Consider the following 20,047-nt stretch of genomic DNA (forward strand, 5'->3'; position numbering starts at 1 on the left):
CTTGAATCCCAAATCTTCCAGTTCTCTGACCTTTCTCTGGTCCCATAAATTCTTTAGGACCAATAGTAAGAGCTTAGAGATCAGAAACCCAGATCTAAAAAGTTAGGTTTTGTCCTTGTGACTACTGGTCCTTCTCAACTGGTGACTCAACTAGTCCTTCTAGGAGTTCTTAGGGGTTCTGTGGAGATACTTTGGGGGTTTGGGGTGGTGTGTAAGATGGAAATCATGGGGTGTCAACTGGGTGGCCAGGGGAATCTCCAAATTAGTCTCTTCTGCATACTGGGCTCCTGAGAAAGACTGCATCTGACAAGGATTCATTGGCTTTAAAAGGAGAAAGTCTTGGAAACCACCGCTGTAGGTGATAGGGAGCCACTGAAAGTTTCTAGGGAGGGAAGTGGTAAAAGTCATGTTCTAGAAAGATCAATCTGGCAGTTTTGTTGCAAAAGACCTTCATCGTGGAGAGTCCAGTACAGACAGACTTAGCAAGGAGGGGATAGAAACAGGAGAGGTTATAGGAGAGGTTATAGCAGGGGCTGGAAAATCATAGCAAGAGATGCGGGAGAGCAAAAACTCAACTTTTCTGGATCTTAGGATACACAGGACTAAAAAGTATTTTTCTTACATATCTATATTTTATTTATTTTTTAATTTTTTAATGTTTATTTTAATATTTTTAATGTTTATTTATTTTTGAAAGAGAGATGGAATGCCAGCAGGGGAGTGGCAGAGAGAGAGAGGGAAACAGAATCTGAAGCAGGCTCCAGGCTCTGAGCCATCGGCACAGAGCCCGATGCGGGGCTCGAACTCACAAACCGCGAGATCATGACCTGAGACGAAGTCGGACGCTTAACTGACTGAGCCAGCCACTCAGGTGCCCCCATTTTATTTATTTTTGAGAAAGAGAGAGAGAGATGGACACGCTGACAGAAAGCGAGCGTGAGTGGGGGAGGAGCAGAGAGAAAGGAAGACACAGAATCCGAAGCAGGCTCCGAGCTGTCAACACAGAGCCCGATGTGGGGCTAGGACTCCCCATGAACCATGAACCATGAGATCATGACCTAAACTGAAGTCAGACACTTTGAGCCACCCAGGTGCTTCTATATTTTATTTTATTTTTTTCCTGTTTTCTTTTGGAGTTCAATTCTATGAATTTCATCACATGTATAGATTATTGACCAACGTTATAGTCAGGATACAGATCAGTTCTGTTACCCTCTAAAATTCCCCCCACTGCTATTCTTTTATAGAGTCGCCTCTATCCCCACCCATAACTTCTGGCACCACAGATCTTGTTCTTTGCCCTTAAAGTTTTGTCCTTTTGAGAATGTCATATAAATGGAATCATACAATACAGACATTTCGAGATTGGTGTCTTTCCCTCCATGTAATGCCTTTGAGGATCATCTGTGTTGCCGTATCAACATCCAGGAAACTCAGACGGGAAAGAAAGCTGCAAAAGGGCAACAGAGCTTGCTAATGTTGGAGTCTGAATGTTTTTGAGCTGAAAAGAGTAATATTCAGGTGCTACATACTCTCTGGGGTATTTATTTATTCGTTTATAGAATTATTTACTGAGCAACAAATACATGATATGTACGGTTTCAGGTGTTGGGGATGCAGTAATGAGCAAAATAAAAATTCCATCCTCAAGTGGCTTATATCCAGTGAGGGCAAACAAACAAGTTTATTTACGATTTAATGTGAGGAAGCGATATGCTCTGGGTAGCGGGGTAGAAGGAGAAGAGACCATTTAAGACAGGATTGAATGGTCAGGGGAAGTCCCGGGACCAGGTCAGCTCTGACCATAGAGGTCTCAAGAGAATGTGTGCAGGATGGATTGGGAGACTGGGAGAAACTGAGGCAAAGGAGTCATGCAATCTGGGCCTGAACTAGGCGGATGGCAGTGAAAAATGGAAGGAGGATGAATGTTAAAAAATAGTTTAAAGGAAAATGGAATGTATTAGGTAAGACGTTACGTAGGTTGAAAATTGAAATAATTTCCAGACGTGCAGGTAAACTGGTACAAGGCAAAGCAATTGTTACAAGTTATAAGAGAAACTAAGGATGTTTAGTGTGACCGTAGCTAGTAGTTTGTGATTGAATTAATGTAAATTGTGGCTCTTAAACTATGCTCCTAAGTGCCCCTGGAGCCACATACTCAATTGTACTTCAACCAGAGCAGTGCCAGGATGATCTGTTTTGTATATTTTCTTCCCCGTGAATTTCACTGAAGTGTTACACAGAAAAAAAGAAGGGGGGGTTACTTTGTGGGAAACCATCCATTCAAAACCTTCTTACTCGATGAATGAAGAGCCTCCACCTGAGACAGAAGCTATTCTGGCCCTCGCTACAGGGGGCATGGCGGGCAAGGCAGATGGGGTGAGAACCGAACAGCTATTTCTATTACAGATTGGTTAAAAAAAATATTTCCCTCAAATAATTTTATCTCTCCATGTTTTTTTTCTAACTATATCTATACTTACAGGTTTAATTTTACTCACCATGCAGATGTTTTATCTTTTACTTAAAAAAAAATAAATATGAGAGGCGCCTGGGTGGCTCAGTCGGTTATGCATCTGGGTTTTGACATGACCTCACGGTTTTGTGAGTTCAAGCCCCATGTCGGGCTCTGTGCTGATGGTGTAGAGCTTGCTTGGGATTATCTCTCTTCTTCCTCTCTCTCTGCCTCTCCCCCGCTCATGCTGTCTCTGTATCTAAATAAGTAAACTTAGGGGCGCCTGAGTGGCTCGGTCGGTTAAGCGTCTGACTTCGGCTCAGGTCATGATCTTGCGGTCCGTGAGTTCGAGCCCCGTGTCGGGCTCTGTGCTGACTGCTCAGAGCCTGGAGCCTGTTTCAGATTCTGTGTCTCCCTCTCTCTCTGCCCCTCCCCTGTTCATGCTCTGTCTCAAAAATAAATAAACGTTAAAAAATAATAAAAAAATAAATAAGTAAACTTAAAAAATACATAAAAATAAATATGAATTCATAATACAACTCCTTTCATAAATTTCTAACATTCTCCGACATAGTTCAACAGGATGACACATCTCTTTGTTTTAGTTTTCTGTGTTTTCAAAAGGACACATTGTATAGTTAAGGTGATGCTAGTTGTTGAAGCTCAGTGGTTTATTTTTTTTTATTATTTTTTTTTTCAACGTTTTTTATTTATTTTTGGGACAGAGAGAGACAGAGCATGAACGGGGGAGGGGCAGAGAGAGAGGGAGACACAGAATCGGAAACAGGCTCCAGGCTCCGAGCCATCAGCCCAGAGCCTGACGCGGGGCTCGAACTCACGGACCGCGAGATCGTGACCTGGCTGAAGTCGGACGCTTAACCGACTGCGCCACCCAGGCGCCCCGAAGCTCAGTGGTTTAACAGAACAGAATGTACTCTTAGGAAATCCAGTTGCCCAGGATGCGTGTGTGTGGGAAGTAAGGGCGTTATCTGCTCTATGCAGATATTCAGGGATCGTGGCTGTTGGAGGCTGTACCACCTTCAATATGTGGAGGTCATCCTGGAATCAGGGTCTAGCCAGAAGACAGGAGAAGAGAGGGCACACGGAATCACTCAAGAGCTTTTTAGAGCAAACACGGAAGCCACACGCTTCTCCAGCCACAAAGCAAAGGCCGTGCCTACCCAGGCTCGGTGAATAGCTTACCAGTCTCCGACACATGTATGATTGCGATGTCAGAACTGGAAAACACAAGCCTGGGCCTTGGATTTGGTTTTGCTTTGGGGCAAGTCAGGCTAGAGTTTCTGTGACTATGTGTGAACACTGCAGTGTCTAACGACAGATTCAGGGAGTTTTGTTCACATAGGTGCTTATACAATGGTGCAGCCTGAAGCATGATGTGAATTAGAAAAGTCTTACTTTTTCTCATTTTATCTTGTGGAGTTGGATGCAGCTCCTCAGTGAAGTCTTTCTCTGGCTATCACCAGGTCCTTCTACAACTCCAGCTATGACTTGCCACGTTTTCAATATCGCTCAGTGACTGGTTTTGTCTGTGGTTGTGTTGGTTTTTTTTTTGTTTTTTTTTTGGTTTTCCTCTTTTCCATATCTTACGGTTCCTCATTAATCTGAAAGTCCTTGAGGTTAGACTTAAATACCTTTTCCTCTCTTTTTAGCTCACTGTACCTCCTGGTCACTGCTCTGTATGGTGCCGGTAATAAGTAATTGTGGCTGATTGATTCAATGAAATAAAGACAGTTTATCCTCATAAATCAGTGTTTTGTATCAAAGATGAAGCTTTGAGGAACAACCTCAAGAGACATCTGTCCTTGGGAAGGCTGAGGCATTCATTAAAAAAAAAAAAAGAAATGGTTAGCTGAGTGCTCAACTTTCTGTATCTTTCTTCCTTCTCTTTCTCTTTTATTAGAGGAAGCTTTATAGACCAAGGACATTTATGACTAGTAATGCAAGCTTATAAAGAGGTTATTTTCAACTGAGGCTAAGTCTCTGAACTCAGCAGAAGATAAAAATCTCCTTTCAAAAATTAGGCTAATTTATTTTTATGATATTGTTGAGACGAGTAGATGAGAATCGCTTTATATATTATAGTTGTAATATATATCATATGAACATAGTTGGCTAAATCTCAATTGCTAATAAAATGTAGCCTGGTCTGAATCAGAAAAATCATCAAAATGGTTTTGATTATTTTTGTGAAAACCTCAGCGAAAGCCAGAACCAATCCTGACAAGCCAGAGCAGAGCATATGAGAAACTTTTCACCCTCAACTTTTACAAATGTCTTATTAACAAGAATTATTTGTTGTTTTTTGAAAGAAAGTTGGCATTATTTTAAAAGAAATTTAAAGCGTGTCTAAAATAGGGTCAGGAAAATCCCACACTCCCCACCCAAAGCCATAAGAGTTTCCAAAATAACAAAGACATTTTAAAGATCTAGAAGAAGCTGGGGTTTTGCTTAATTTAGAAACCACATTTGCTTTTAAAAGTTGATTTAATGGAATGTTTGGCAAATTATCATGTTTTTTGGTGGAATTTTTAACATTCGTCCTTCAAGATCCATTGGTCCAACTTGTGGGAGCAAAAGGATCCTGAAGAACTGCGTTCATTTTTTTTCATTGCTGTTTTAGAGTATACTGTGACATGAGGGTCCTGTTTCTGGAACATTCCTGACATGTCCTGTGAATGCATGGGGAGACTGTAGCCACAGGTTTGCAGGCTTGGGGCATGGGATCTGGATCTTCTAAAACTCAAAATCTCATTTATTAATTTTGGTGAGAAATTAAGTATCAAGTGGACAAGACAGTATTAACATTTGAGGTCCACTGCCTTTCCCCTGAGTTCCCATTGTACAATAACCTCTATTGTGATTACCACATTCCTTCTTTATATATGTTAATGTATTCAGTTAGAGTTCTGTCTTGGCTGGGGAAATAGTGTCCTTATAAAGTATCTTGCATATCTCCGTTTTGTTTAATCCAGTGAAGCCGCACGACTCTTGCTTCCGGCTGCTCCCTACAAACTTTCTGAATCCGTTATTTTCTCAAAGGAAAGAAAATGTTTTAAGAATTTGTTTGTATATATGGGGTAGTTAAAAAAACATTTTTTTAAATATAATTTATTGTCAAATTGGTTTCCATACAACACCCAGTGCTCATTTTTAAGACTGTGATCTTCCAAAGTTCTAAGCAATTTAGAATGAGAGTAAGCCAAGATTTCATCTCAGGCAGCCTGGCCCCAGTGTCCGTTCACTTGACGTCTGTTTGAGGGCCTCAAAGTCCAGAGATAAACCCAAGGACTTTTACTATTTTTATAAAAGGAAAAGATCTCTCACACAAGTGTATATTTTGCTGGTGCTTCCCCCTCACCCCCCAGCAAAGTTTATACTTTGCTGGTTCTTTCTAGTTCTCGGAGAACTAGATTTCATTTATAATCTGATTTCACTTAAGGGTGAACCCACTGATTGCCAACTTTGTTAAAGCAGGGGAAATGCTTGACCCTACAACATTTTCACTTGGTAGTCTATTATTTCCAGCTCCCAAGGAGGGGCTGGCTTTTTGTCTGACCCAACTACATGGATCAGTTCTAATTCTTCACTGATACCTCTGCTAAAGCGATAATGCAGCAGTGATATCCTTTCCATACTGCTAACCTCTCTTTTAAAGATTATCTTGCTGTGTAACAGCCAAAATATTTTTGTAACCATTATCGCTCCATTTTTCTTTGGAGAATTTCATAATTTCTTAATCTGATGCTTTTGACTAACACTGGTTGTTTGCATGTTTCCTTCAGTTGTTTAGGAAAATATTTAAATCAGATAATACTCGTTTAAAACAAGCTTTAGACAACTAACATGTTATAGGAGTGGTTTCCGTGACAGGTTTCTAAATACAAGTCGAAAGCCCCCAAATTTATTGTCATATTACGAATTTTGCCATGAGAAACACGTATACCTTGTGAGATAAACGAGCAAACAAAGAAAAGGAGAGACCACAGCAATAAACGTGTGACATCACAAGGGAATAAGACCTCAAGTGCTAGACAGAGGTTTTTTTTTGTGTGTCATGTTTTGTTTATTTTTGAGACAGACAGACTGTGGCAGGAGGAGGGGCAGAGAGAGGGAGACACAGAATCTGAAGCAGGCTCCAGGCTCTGAGCTGTCAGCCCAGAGCCCGATGCGGGACTCGAACCCACAGACCCTGAGATCGTAACCTGAGCAAAGTTGGAGGCTTAAGTGACCGAGCCACCCGGGCACCTGATAGATAGTTCTGCATTTTCCCAGAGCTCCTTAGGAGGCATTTTTATCTCGTCTCAGAGTTCGTGTTTATTTAACATATACCTTAGCGTGCCAGGTTTATAAACACATTTCAGGATAAAATTTAACATTATAGCAGAATGAGCTGGAGATTCTGGTTTATGCTGGATGTGCCCAGGACTGCTTGTTCCCAAACTGCAAAATATTTGCCTTCCCCTATCAGAACCGCAGACTAAATGTGTCCCAAGCCGAACTCTCCTCCTCTCTCCTCTGCTTTATCTCCTTGCAGCCTCTCAGGCCTCACTCCACTTCCAGTCCGGCTGGGTGCTCAGACTCCAGATCGTCCCTCTCCTCCTCACCTCCACCCCCATTCCTACCAGAGCCAAATCTCAGGGGGTCCCCAACAGCCCATCCTGAAGACCTCCTCGCCCTGCCTCCACCTCCTCCAATGCATCCTGCCTACTGTTGTACCTTCCTCTGGGTGCAACTTCCTAACAGTGCTCCTCCAAAACTTGAGCAGCAGAAGAGTTCCTAGACACCATGGCCCAAATTCAGCCTGGCATTGAATCTGGAAGAAGCATTTACAGGAGGTGTACTAGGTCACACAGCTGGTAGCTTTCTGCCTCTGTCGTTGTTATAAAGGAAAGCAGAAGTCTGTACCGAGGTATGATGGATCATAATATACTATCCACACATGCAGTTTCGTGAGAAATCTAGGCTGGAACTTGCTTTGTTCATCCTGATCTCCCTCCCTTGCTTAATTAAACTGTCATCATGCCCAGAGTCCCTCCACCGCCAGCTTGCATGTTCCACAGCATTGTGCCAGCCGGTCCCAAATTGTGGTCCTTTCCACAGTCCAGCTCAGGCCTCCCTCTAGACTCAGTCCTCCCTCTCAACCCTCAAAGGACGCATCATCAGATGTTGCCTTGAAGAGTCACTTGACTCATGTCTTGACAGGCCAGAAAGTTCAAAGGCATCTGGACAGGGGCCAGCCCAGCCCTTTTCCTGCTCCCACTTACACGGAAGTGCATTGCTGTTACTCAGAGAAAAAAAATTTTTAACACTGATTAAAATGTTTTCATTGTGTGTATTTGTTTTTTTCCCAGCTTTAGTGTAATTGACAAATACAATTGTAGGATACACAAAGTGTTTATAGTGGTGATGTATATATGCATCGTGAAAGGATTCCTCCCATCTAGTCAGTTAATGCATCCATCACCAATACTGACTTTTTTTTTTAAGACTTTTATTTTAAGTAACATTTACACCCAATGTAGGGCTTGAACCTGCAACCCCAAGGTCGAGACTCACACACTCTACCAACTGAGCCAGCCAGGCACCCTAACCGATGCTGACTTTTAAAAAGACTGTGGGAATTCAATCTTTTCATATCTTATGTTGTCATGAAGAAGAGTTACAAGGTTGACCACCGTGACCAGAATTAGACTTCATAAAATTGAATTCTGGAACAACTGGATGCTGGAGTTAATAGAGAAGGGACTTCCTCGGCTTGGTTCTCTGCCAGGTGACTTGGGGTTTCATCAACTATGTGTTTTCTCGGGCAGTGTATTTTTATTGAAAATTTAAGAACTGTGTAGCGATTCCACTGCAAGGAGAAACTGCACTTTGAAAACACGGTTATTACAAATTATACTATTATATTTTTATTTTTATTCAGAGAGAGAGAGAGCAAGCAGCAGAGAGGGGCAGAAGGAGAGAGAGAATCTTAAGCAGGTTGCAGGCTCAGTGTGGAGCTGGAGGGGTGGGGGGCTCTATGCCACAAACCTGGGATCATGACCTGAGCAGAAATCAAGGGTCAGATGCTCAACTGACTGAGTCACCCAGACTCCCACAAATTATACTATTAATAGATTTCTGAAAGCCTCAGTTTCCCTTAAGGATTTTTTTTTTTTTAATGGTGCTCAAGTGAAAGCCTTTTAAGTGATTATGGATTGGATCGGTGGCAAGGTTAACTGTAAAATCAAAAGCCATTGTCAAGGCCAAGAAATCCTCAGCCAATAATGGATGCATGCGGGATAACTGGATGGAATCCCAGAAGAGCTCCTATCTCTCTGATTTTATTTCATTTTAGAACAGCACAGAGGTCCCCTGAGGGCTTTCAAGTGAGGTGAGTGGGGCTCCATTTTTAAGCTCTGCTGCAAAGAGTGGAACCTTCCGCAGGATGCTCCCTTCTCTGTGCTTTAGGCCTATGATCTGGGGTCTGATCCTCGTTCTGCCCCTGATCAGCTAGCTGTATACGCGTGAACAAGTTATTTCATTTCCTTGTGATTGTTTCCTCATCTTAACAATGGATCATTCTAATGTCCACTTCATAATCTTGTTTTATTCGAGGAGATTTTTACCTCGAAAGCACTTAGAATAGCTCTTGTAAGAACACTTCGGTGTTTCATAACTAGAAGTTATGGCTGTCACTAACACTAATATTACTATTACAGTTTCCTGCGGGGTGGTTGAGAAGGTTAAATGCAAGCACACTCACCAGGACGGGCTACTTACTTTGCAGAAACCAGTACAAAATGAAAATACAGGGGCCTGTGTTCCAAAATCGTTAAGAAGTCCAAGGCTGGAAAAACCAAACATTCAACCAAGCACGGGACCCTGCTGAGCATAGGGCCTGTACAAGCGCCCAGGCTGCACGCCCCGGAAGCCGGCCTTGGAAGGAGCACAGCGTCTGCACACAGCAGGTGCTACATAAACGCTCTTCACCTTTGTGTCAGCATCCTCCTACACATCCGGCGCGCCAGCGCCGTAACGTTGACCATACCACCGACCACTCGTTGTCACTTGTGCCTGCCCGGCGGAAGGACAAGACCTGGAATCACGCCCGTGGGGCAGCCCCACGGCGAAGACCCGGGACCCCCAGCCTTTTGGCGAGTGTCTGCCGCTCAACCAAGCCTAGGCCAGACGGGGCCGCCAGGGCCTCCCAGGCCGCCGCAGGACGCAGTCCGCAGGATCTGGGTCTGTCCCGCGGCGCCGAGCCGCATCTCCCAGGCCGCAGCCCCGCCCGCCGCCAGGGCCCGCGAGCGCCGCGGGCCCTCGTTTGCTAGTTGCCCGAGGAGACGCGCGCGCACGCGCACCCGCACCCGCACCCGCACCCTGCGCTCCGCGTCGCCTGCGCTCCGAGCGCGCCATGAGCCGCGGCCGCTCCTCCGGCTCCAGGCGCCTGGACCCGGCCGGTCACGCCGCCCGCAGCGCCTCGTCGCCCGCGCCCGAGGTACGGTCCCAGCCCGCCGGCCGCGCGCGGGGGTGGCCCCAGGCGGCCTCCCCGAACGCCGCGGAGCACCCGGAGGTGAACCGCCGCGGGGCGCCCGGGCGCTCACATTTGCAAACTTCTTCCCAGGGCGTGGGTGCATCGTGGAGGGTCCGGCCCCGCCTTGGAAGTGGACTGGAACTGCCCGCGGCTGGCTGGGTAATTTTAGGAAGTTATGGGCGGGTCGTGAGTTTGTGAAGCGCGTCTGAGCTTTAGGTGGTACCAGTTTGCTTCTCTGTGTTTAAACGGGTGAAATTCTAAAGACCGCTCCTGTCGACCCTCCCCGACCCCCGCCCTCTTCGTTCATTTAACTTCCACTGCTTGCCTAGTGAGACGTGATTCAGAGCAGTTTCTTCAAGCTCTGGTGTGGTAGAATTAATGACGGTCCTGAGCAAAGTTGCTGGCCTTTCCGTTGCTAATCACCCTGTAAACAACCATTAAGTCGTCCTTGGATCTATGTATTCAATTACTCTCAGGAGGTACTTAAGCACCGGGGACTTTGGGGCATCAGATGTGCAGTAACGCACGCACAAACGCGCACACACACGAAGTTAGGGCTGGCTCAGCCCGGGTTATCTCCTTTCACCTGGCATTAGGGTCATAGTGTGTTAGGCATAGTGGTTAGGGGTGTTACCAGGGACGGGGAGGCATTGTGTTCAGCTGAATTGCTACCTGAGAGTTGTCCTCAGCCTAACCCTACTGACCACAGAAATTCCTCTGGCGGGGGCACTCTTAGATTCGAAAATGGGGTGGATTCTCAAACATGTTCTAGGAATTCTTCTAATACTCAGCACCTTTGAATGCTGCTTTACATCTGACCTATATTTCGACTTCTCTGATTCTTGGCTTCTTGTGGAAAATCAGTAACATATTGTACAAATAAAACTAATTTTTTTCCACTTGACATTTTATCCCAATATGGTATCCTCTGTGAATTAAGTATGTTAGTCCGTGCATAAGTATGTAGCCTTTTTTTTTTTTTATGATTTATATTTGTTTGGAAACACGATTGAAAGTACGTTGTAGACGTTATGGCCCTTCATCCCTGAATATTCTAGTAGGTATCTCCTAAGAGAAACACATTCTCTGACCGAAATACATTGATCATATTCAGGGTGTTTGACATCGCTACAGTAATTTTATCTAATATATGCTATCTACAAAAATTTTGCCAATTGTCCCAATAATGCCATTTACTGCAGCATACTTTTTCATTATCATGCATTGTATTTAGTTATGTGTCTTTAGTCTCTGTAAACCTTGAATAGTTCCCCAATCTTTTTGGCTTTGATGACACTGATATTTTTACAGAGTCTGGGTCACTTGTCTTGTAGAAAAAGTTTGTCTGGTTGTTTTTCGTTAGATTTTTGGTAGAAGAACTCTAAAGTGATGTGTTTCAGTGCATCACACCGGGATGTACATGAGGTCACTTCGTCCCACTTTTGGTGGTCCTGATTGGTGGTGTTTGTCAGAGTTTTCCACTGTAAAAGTGAAAAAACAAAAGCTTTAGCAATAAATAAGTGATCATATTGCATAGTCTTCTTGGTTCATATTGAGATTTTAAGGATAAATTTATCTGCCTACACAAAGGAAAATTTTTACCAAGCCTTTTAATTGACCTGAAAGACGTAAATTTTATTGAGACTAAAAGTAGAAGCAGAAAGATCAGGATTTGTTACAGTTAATTTGTCAGTTTGCTAAATACTTCACCTGTGACAGTCGTATAACTCGGGTAGGTAAGGCAAGAATTTCCCATTGTATAGATGTCGAAATTGCTTGCTCTATTAGCAGCTGAGGTAGCCGGGACTTAAATATCCTGCTTTTGACAGTTTAGTAGTACTTTTCCTACTACACCATCATGCAGTGAAAAACAGACTAAATACAATAGTATGCAACTGTTTGAGGAAGGAGAATACTGCCGAGGCTGAAGGTATTAGTTTTGAGTTCAGGCAGTTCTGATTATATCACTTATTACCTGTGATGCCATGAGCAAGAGAATTCCTTACGTCTCTAAACTTGAGTTTCTTCATCTGAAGCACGGCACCAGAGTATTTACCACATAGGATAGTTTTGGGATTTCACAGTTAATATATTTGATGCATCCAACAGAGTGACAGAATAAGTGCTTATTAATATGAGCCATTCTTATTCTATATAGCTTTTGGAATTGGCCTTGGCATCTGTATCACTACTGTCATCACCGATACCTCCATTAATGCCTCAGTCACCACCTCAACAATCAGTAGTTAAGGATCCGTGTGAGATACTGAGGGTAAAAGAAATGGATTTGAGGGATGCCTGGGTGGCTCAGTCGGTTAAGTTTCCAACTTCAGCTCAGGTCGTGATCTCGTGGCTTGTGAGTTCCAGCCCTGCGTTGGGCTCTGTGCTGACAGCTCAGAGCCTGGAGCCTGCTTCAGCTTCTGTGTCTCCCTCTTTCTCTCTGCCCTTTCCTCACTGGTGCTTTGTCTCTCTTCCCCCGTCAAACATAAATAAACATTAAAAACAATTTGAAAATGAATGTGACAGTCTTTGCTCTCAATGAAGACTCAAGAGTTCATAATCAAGAGAAACAGACACAAAAACAGTGATTTCTGTTGGTATCACCCACGAACCAAATTTAATGCTGCATTTTTCTCAAGTTGGGTTTACCTCTAATGAAATCATCATCAGAGCTTTACTAGGTTAGAGAATGTGATGAATACCAAGAGTGATATTGTGTGACTTGAAGTATAACAGCTCAAGCATGGAAGACAGAAACATGCTTTGGGGAAATTTACAAATACAACTTTAAGCAGAACAGTGTAACTTTGCCATGCATTTGAAATAAGGCATGGGAGCTGAAAAATGTTACCAAATTATTAAAACGATGCCAGTCAGCAAAAAGCTATAGCAATCATTTGGTAAAAAGTGATTGGATGTGGTATGAGAGGCCACAGACATATGGTGGCTTTGCTTGGCCAGTGTTTTCACGTACCTAGAAGACCTGAGCCAAAGTTACGGCTCCAGCACATGCCGCTGTGGGGAATTTGAGCAAGTTTCTTTCCTCTCTGTAAAACAGATTAATTAGAATAACTGTCTGATGGGGTTGTTGAAGAAAATGTAAATAGCAACACAGGTTACCTACAGCATTAGGTCCTCAAAGCAAAGGACTTGGAACTGGTCAAGTATAATTATGAAGGAAGTAAAGTCAGTTTTCCCTTTATTTCTCCAGTATTTCCACTTTTTTTTAATATTAAAATTTTTAAAAAATGTTTATTTTATTTTATTTTTTTATAAATTTTTTTTTAACGTTTATTCATTTTTGAGACAGAGAGAGACAGAGCATGAATGGGGGAAGGTCATAGAGAGAGCGAGACAGAATCTGAAACAGGCTCCAGGCTCCGAGCTGTCAGCACAGAGCCTGACGTGGGGCTCGAACTCACGGACTGTGAGATCACGACCTGAGCCGAAGTCGGACGCCCAACCGACTGAGCCACCCAGGCACCCCAAAAAATGTTTATTTTTTGAAAGAGGGAGACAAAGCACGAGCTGGGGTGGGGGAGAGAGAAAGGGAGACACAGAATCGGAAGCAGGCTTCAGGCTCTGAGCTGTCAGCACAGAGCCTGATGCGGGGCTGGAACTCACGAACTGTGAGCTCATAACCTGAGCCAAAGTCGGATGCTTAACTGACTGAGCCACTCAGGTACCCCTCCACTATTTCCACTTAAAAAAAAAATTTTTTTTAATGTCTATTTTTGAGAGAGAGAGAGAGAGAGAGAGAGCAAGGGAGAGGCAGAGAGAGAGGGAGACAGAGGATCCAAAGCAGGGTCTGCACTGTCAGCACAGAGCTTGATGCAGGGCTCAAACTCACAAATTGTGAGATGGTGACCTGAGCCAAAGTTGGATGCTTAACTGACTGAGCCACCTAGACCTGCCTATGAAAGACATATAAACAAAAGTACATGGAAAAGTTGAAAACAGAGTCTATAAAAAAATTTATCAGGCAAAAAATAAGCAAGAGAAAGCTGATTAGATATAATGTACAAAATACTTTTAAGGCAAAAATGTACTACTAGAGGTAAAGGGAGTCACTATAATGATACAAATTATATCACTGTCTCACAATAATAAAAGTTTTCATTCAACAGGAAGTTGTAAGAATTGTAAAATGTATATGCAGTAACATGGCATCAAAACTTAGCATTCAACTATGTAAAACAAATATTGACAGAAGCAAAAATCTCTAAGGAGATATAGACAAATCCAAACGAGAGTAGAATTTTTCCCACATACCTCTGTTACCAGCTGAAATATCAACCAGGCAGAAATTGGTAAGAGAGCTATTAAAGGGCACCAGGGTGGCTCGGTTGAGTGATGGACTGTTGATTTCGGCTCAGGCAATGATCTCAGCTCAGGTCATGATCTTGCATTTTGTGGGTTCTAGCCCTACGACGGGCTCTGCGCTGACAACTTGGAGCCTGCTTGGAATTCTCTCTCTTCTTTCCTTTCTCTCTCTCAAAATAAATACACTTAAAAAAAAAAAAAAGGTAAATGATGACAATCTGATCATGAGAGAACATTAGACACACCCACCATCTGTATATCTAGTTTTATTTTAACTACAACACTTAGTTTCTTCTGTTATCTAATCATTCTTTGACCACCTGGCTTTAGAATGCTGCATGAGAGAGAGCATTCAAAGGACAGGTAGGAGAGCTTTCTGAACACCAAACAGAGCAAGTTTTTCTTTGCGTGTTTTTAAATGTGTGTGTATTTACTTAATGTTACCAAATACAAAGTGATGTATGTTTGAAACAGTAGTGAGTGCTCCTTGGTTTGCACTTGAATTACGTTGACTAATTATAAAGACTTACTTTTTCTGCGTTCAAGGACAACTTAAACATTTTTAATTGAGAAAGGGAGTAGCACTTGCTGCCCCGGGAATTCTTTATGCTGTGTACTTTACCCAAGGTTGTTTTTCTTTGTTTTGCTTCCAATTTTTTTCCCCCATTTTAAAAATTGGCACTTTGGTGCCTTTGATCTAAGGTAGAGGACTTCAGAGGCATTGCTGACGAGGACCATACATATTCTTTCTTACCGATACCAGCATAACTACCAATTATGGCTGCTCTATCTACGTTTGGATAGTGCTTGAATAAAATATCTTAAATATTGCTTATAAAAACAAATATATGAATTTTATTTCTGAGTGAGTAACTTCCTTTGCATTGAATTAACTCTGTGATTTCCCTCTTGTATCTTCCCTGTTCACTTTGTACAGAAATGCGTTTTCAGCATACTCGGGTCATTATAGCCTAACCTCAGGGTCAGTGCAAAGGGGAACAACTTTCAGACTGGACTGTAATTGTCACATTTCCCTAAGTCTCTTCCACTTCAGGGTAAAAGAAATGGAGAATTCTAGTGGAGAATACCAAAAAGGAAGTCTTGATGTTGACATCTTGTGAATGTTGGAAGTAAGCAAAAATGAGAAGTTGGGAGGAAATCTGAACCAGAAATAATCTGCTTAGTGAATCATGCATTGTGTTAGTCGCCTACCTGGCAACTACCCATTGAGTCCCAAGCTCTCTGTTAGGCACAGAAGATACAGAGATTCTTTCCTTTAGCAGCTATAAAGAGAGGGTGTATTTTTTTTTTCTTAAAAAATTTTTTTTTAATTTTTATTTTTGAGAGAGAGAGAGAGCGAGCATGGGGGAGGAACAGATAGAGAAGGAGATACAGGATCCAAAGCAGTCTCCAAGCTATGAGCTATCAGCACAGAGCCTGATATGGGGCTCGAACCCACAAACTGAGATCATGACCTGAGCCGAAGTTGGACGCTTAAAGCAGGCGCTGTTTTAGATATGGCCCCACTTTTATAAACCTTATATTCTTGTGCAGGGAAATAGATAACAAAAAAAGTAAAAAAGTAGATAAGGTAATTTATGGTAAAACAAAAAACAGAATGCTAAATGCTTTAACAAGAAAATAAAGCAGGATAAACAGGATCAAAATTGGCTGGGGTGAAAGGATGGTTAAGGAGGGCTCCCCAAGGAGATGATGTCTGTGCTGAGTTGTGAATGACCCCAGGAAGGAAAGTTCTCAGAAATCACAAGGCCCTTAGGCAGGAATGAGAGCAATGCGTTTAAAAAGAGCACAGCTTGGGGCGCCTGGGTGGCTCAGTCGGTTAAGTGTCCGACTTCGGCTCAGGTCATGATCTCACAGTCTGTGGGTTCGAGCCCCGCGTCGGGCTCTGTGCTGACAGCTCAGAGTCTGGAGCCTGCTTCACATTCTGTGTCTCCCTCTCTGTCTGCCCCTTCCCTGCTCATGCTCTGTCTCTCTCTGTCGCAAAAATAAATAAACATAAAATATAAATTAAAAAAAATAAATTAAAAAAAAAAAGAGCACAGCTTGTAGAATGTCCCTGATTTGGGGTATGTCCAGTGTTTCCTCATCATTGATTCAGCCTAATCATATTTGGAATTTATGGTAATTCTCTATGAGGGATGTGTTTCTCAGTGTATCATGTTAGGAGCTGTATGTCAGTTTATCTTGTTATTGATGTTATGAAAGTTAAAGGAAGGCTGAGAACCTGTTACAGATCAAACAGACGGAAGGTGGTTGACAACACAGGTAATGTAGTCATAGCTGCTCCAAGGAACAGTATTGAGGCGATTAGTGAATAATTATGGTGTCATTGGTAAATTCCTTAAATTCACTGTTTTTTAAAGTTTATTTTTTGAGGAGAGAGAGAGAGTGAGAGCGAGTGAGCGTACGGGCAGAGAGAGAGAGAGAGAGAGAGAGAGAGAGAGAATCCCAAGCAGGCTCGGCACCATCAGTCCAGAGCCTGACGCGGGGCTTGAACTCACAGACCATGAGGTCATGACCTGAACCTAAATGAAAAGTCTGATGCTTAACCGTCTGAGCCACTCAGGCACCCCATAAATTTGACTATTTTATGCAAAGGACTATTCTTGCGCTTAGGAGATACATGCTGAAGTATTTGGGGTGAAGGGCCATGATGTTGGCAAATTACCCATGAATTAGCAATCATAACTGTAATAAACACATAGAGTAAGGAGTAAGTCAAATGTGGCAAAATGTTCTCAGTTGGTGAATCCAAGTGAAGCATGTACTTGGATTTATTGGGTTATTCTTGCAATAAAACTTAAAAAAGCATGTGCCTGCAACAAATGGAGTTACAACAGAAAAACCCTGTTTCCAGCTATTGGTCTCACAGTGTAGTTATGTAAACAATAAATGGTAATATGTAGAAGTTCAGAAAAGGGTGGAGGAAAGGGTTCCTGGAGTAAAAGGGTGCCTGGGCTCAGGTAAGGATGTAGCAGGAAATACAAACAAACAATCACACAGGGTGCTCTTGGGGACCAGTGGCAAGGATGGAGGTGGGCAAGCTTTGCTGCTGGAGGTGGTGGGGAGATGATGTTGGCTTTGAAGTGCCAGCAGGACCTTCAGGTGATGGTCAGTAGACTGTTGGGAATGGGAATCTCTAGCTCCGGGTGCAGATTTGGGAACCATCAGACACCGGAAGTTGTTGAAATCTCAGAAGGGCAGGAAGTTGGTCAGAGAGGGTATCTCCAGTGACAGGGGGTTGAGGACAGAAGCCCAGAGAATACCCAGGTAAAGGGTGGTGGAGGAGGATGAGCTACCAGAGGGACTGAGAGGGGAGGGCCAGGAAAATCAGAGGAGGGAGTGATGCAGAGGAGAGGTGAGGGAGATAGGAGTAAGGAGAGTTCAAGGAGAGTGTGCTCTGTGTGGCACATGGCCAAAGGGAGGTCAAGTCAGGTGAGGGGGAAAAGTGTTCCCTGGACTTGGTAGTCAGGGAAATCTTCTTGTAGGAGGTGAATTTTTTTTTTAAGGTTATGTATTTATTGAGAGAGAGGATCTCAAGCAGGCACCATGCTGTCAGCCCAGAGCCCGACTCAGGGCTCAATCCCACGAACCGTGAGATCATGACTTGAGCTGGAGATGAAATCAAGAGTCAGATGCTTAACCAACTGAGCCTCACAGGTGCTCCCCAGGAAGTGAATTTTAAGCTCAGCTTCGGAAGGTAAGATTCAGGGAGGCAAAGGATGGAGGGTGATGGTGGCGGATAAGTCGTCTTCACAGCACAAAGCATAGGTGACAGCAAGGGGAGAGGAGGACGCAAAGTCCACTCAGGCGACTGCAGAAGGCCAGTGTGGCTGGAGTGTGGTTGGAGGAGACAGTGAGGTGAGAACAGTCATGGGCAGTAATGCTGGTGAAGTAGGCAAGGGTCAGATCGTACAAAACGTTTTATAAGAGTTTGGATTTTGTCCTAAAAGTGAGGGACACTACTGGAGAATTTGAAGTCTTGGGATATATTATTGAACATTTCTGCATTTTGCAAAGATCCATTTAGGGGGCACCTGGCTGGCTCAGTCAGTAGAGCATGTGACTCTTGATCTTAGGGTCCAGAGTTCAAGCTCCATGTTGGGCCATAGCTTACTTAAAAACAAAACAAAACAAAAAAAAAACAAATAAAAAGATCCCTTTGGCCACAAATGGACTAGCACCTTGGAGTGGGGTGAGGGTGGGGATAAATCTCAGGCTGGGGAGACCCTCTGGAGGCTGTTGTGGTAATCTAGACTTGCACAGTAGGTATGCAGGTTGAAAGTGAATAGTTACTTAGGTTTGAGAATCAAGACAGAGATGTTGGAACTAGTTGGAGAGAGAGATTGTAAAGCATGGGTTTCTGGCTCACAGAACTGGGTGGGTGTTGGCTGCTGCTATTCACCGAGATGCAGAAAGAACAGGTTGGGGGAAAATAGCATGAGTTCAGTGTTAGACATGTTAGGGTGGGAGGTGTCTGTGTGCTATCCAGATTATATCCATTGGACAGTTAGATGGAGATCCTGAACCTAATAGAGAGGTGTTGGGTGGGGATTGTCATATATTTGGGGCTCATAAGCACATGGATGGTTTGTGAAGTCACAAATAAAGGAAGGCCAGAGAAATAAGAGGTTTTCTAGGGAGAAAATGAGGAGGAATTTTTAAATTAACATTGAATTTGGCCATGTGATGATTGAAGGGGAGTAGATAGGAAAACTGAAAGGATCCAAGGGAATAAATTCTTCCTGTTACAGGCACCTATTGAGAAATTGTTTACTCATCAATTTATTCATTTATTGAGCAAATATTTGTTAACCTCAGAAGAATATTAACCTTGGAGTAAAGAGACCTGGATATTATTGACTCTGAAATGAGCTGACTTTGTTATCTTGAGCACATCACTTAATCACTCCAAGTCTGGTTTCTTTATGTCCATTTCCACTACGAGTTTTCTAAGAAATATTAATAAACGAATCATAACTTCCAAAATATTTTATAATAGAAACATATATAAAACAGTAAGTTAGAACTTATGGCATAAGTCAGCCCCAGAATTTGCTAAAGGTGAGACCTTATGAATGTGTCCTCTTTGGTGTATTAATACTTGATCTGGGCTTTTCACTCAAGACAGTAGACTGTGCACATGTGCTTATGTCCATTGCTTCTCTGAACCTCATTAAAAGAGAAGAAAAATAAAAAATGGCATCACTTGCCAACAGTGCTGGGAATAAGACCAGAATTTTTTTTTTTTTTTTTTGACTGTTCTGGAAAATTACAAAGGCACTGGCGTCATCAGGTAAATCAGTGACAGAAAAGGCAGCCAATGGAGGTAGAACTGTTCTTTCCAGAGACCTCTGGAAGCTTCCATGCTTGGAATTGCCAGATACGGATATGGGTTAGGAAGTAGGAAGAAATCAGGAAGAAATAATTGATGAATGGAAACATGGACCAACTAGTTCAATCCCCATGGCCCCACAACTGCTTATACTTTGAATTCACCCGTTCCAGTCTGTGCAATTCAACTTGGAACCTGTTGTGCACTGAATGTTTGTGTCGCTCTCAAATTCACATGTTGAATACACAGTGAATTCACAAACTGAATACCCAGTTTGATGGTGTTTGGAGATGAGGCCATCAGAAGGTTAACTGGGTTTGGATGAGGTCATGAGGCTGGGCCCCCATGGTGGGATTAGTGTCCTTATAAGAAGAGG

General features: G+C 43.0%; 1 protein-coding gene across 1 annotated transcript in view; it reads left to right on the forward strand.

The window, feature by feature from the left end:
• The first annotated feature begins 9,872 nt into the window (after positions 1 to 9,872).
• The window catches only part of CCDC170 (coiled-coil domain containing 170), a 101,947-nt gene continuing 91,772 nt past the window's right edge, over positions 9,873 to 20,047 (forward strand). Inside the window, 1 exon segment of the mRNA XM_042987625.1 lies at positions 9,873 to 10,151. Within this exon segment, the coding sequence (XP_042843559.1) occupies positions 9,873 to 10,151 (279 nt within the window).

The sequence above is a fragment of the Panthera tigris genome, chromosome B2 (genome assembly GCF_018350195.1).
Source record: "Panthera tigris isolate Pti1 chromosome B2, P.tigris_Pti1_mat1.1, whole genome shotgun sequence".
Taxonomy (NCBI): Eukaryota; Metazoa; Chordata; class Mammalia; order Carnivora; family Felidae; genus Panthera; species Panthera tigris.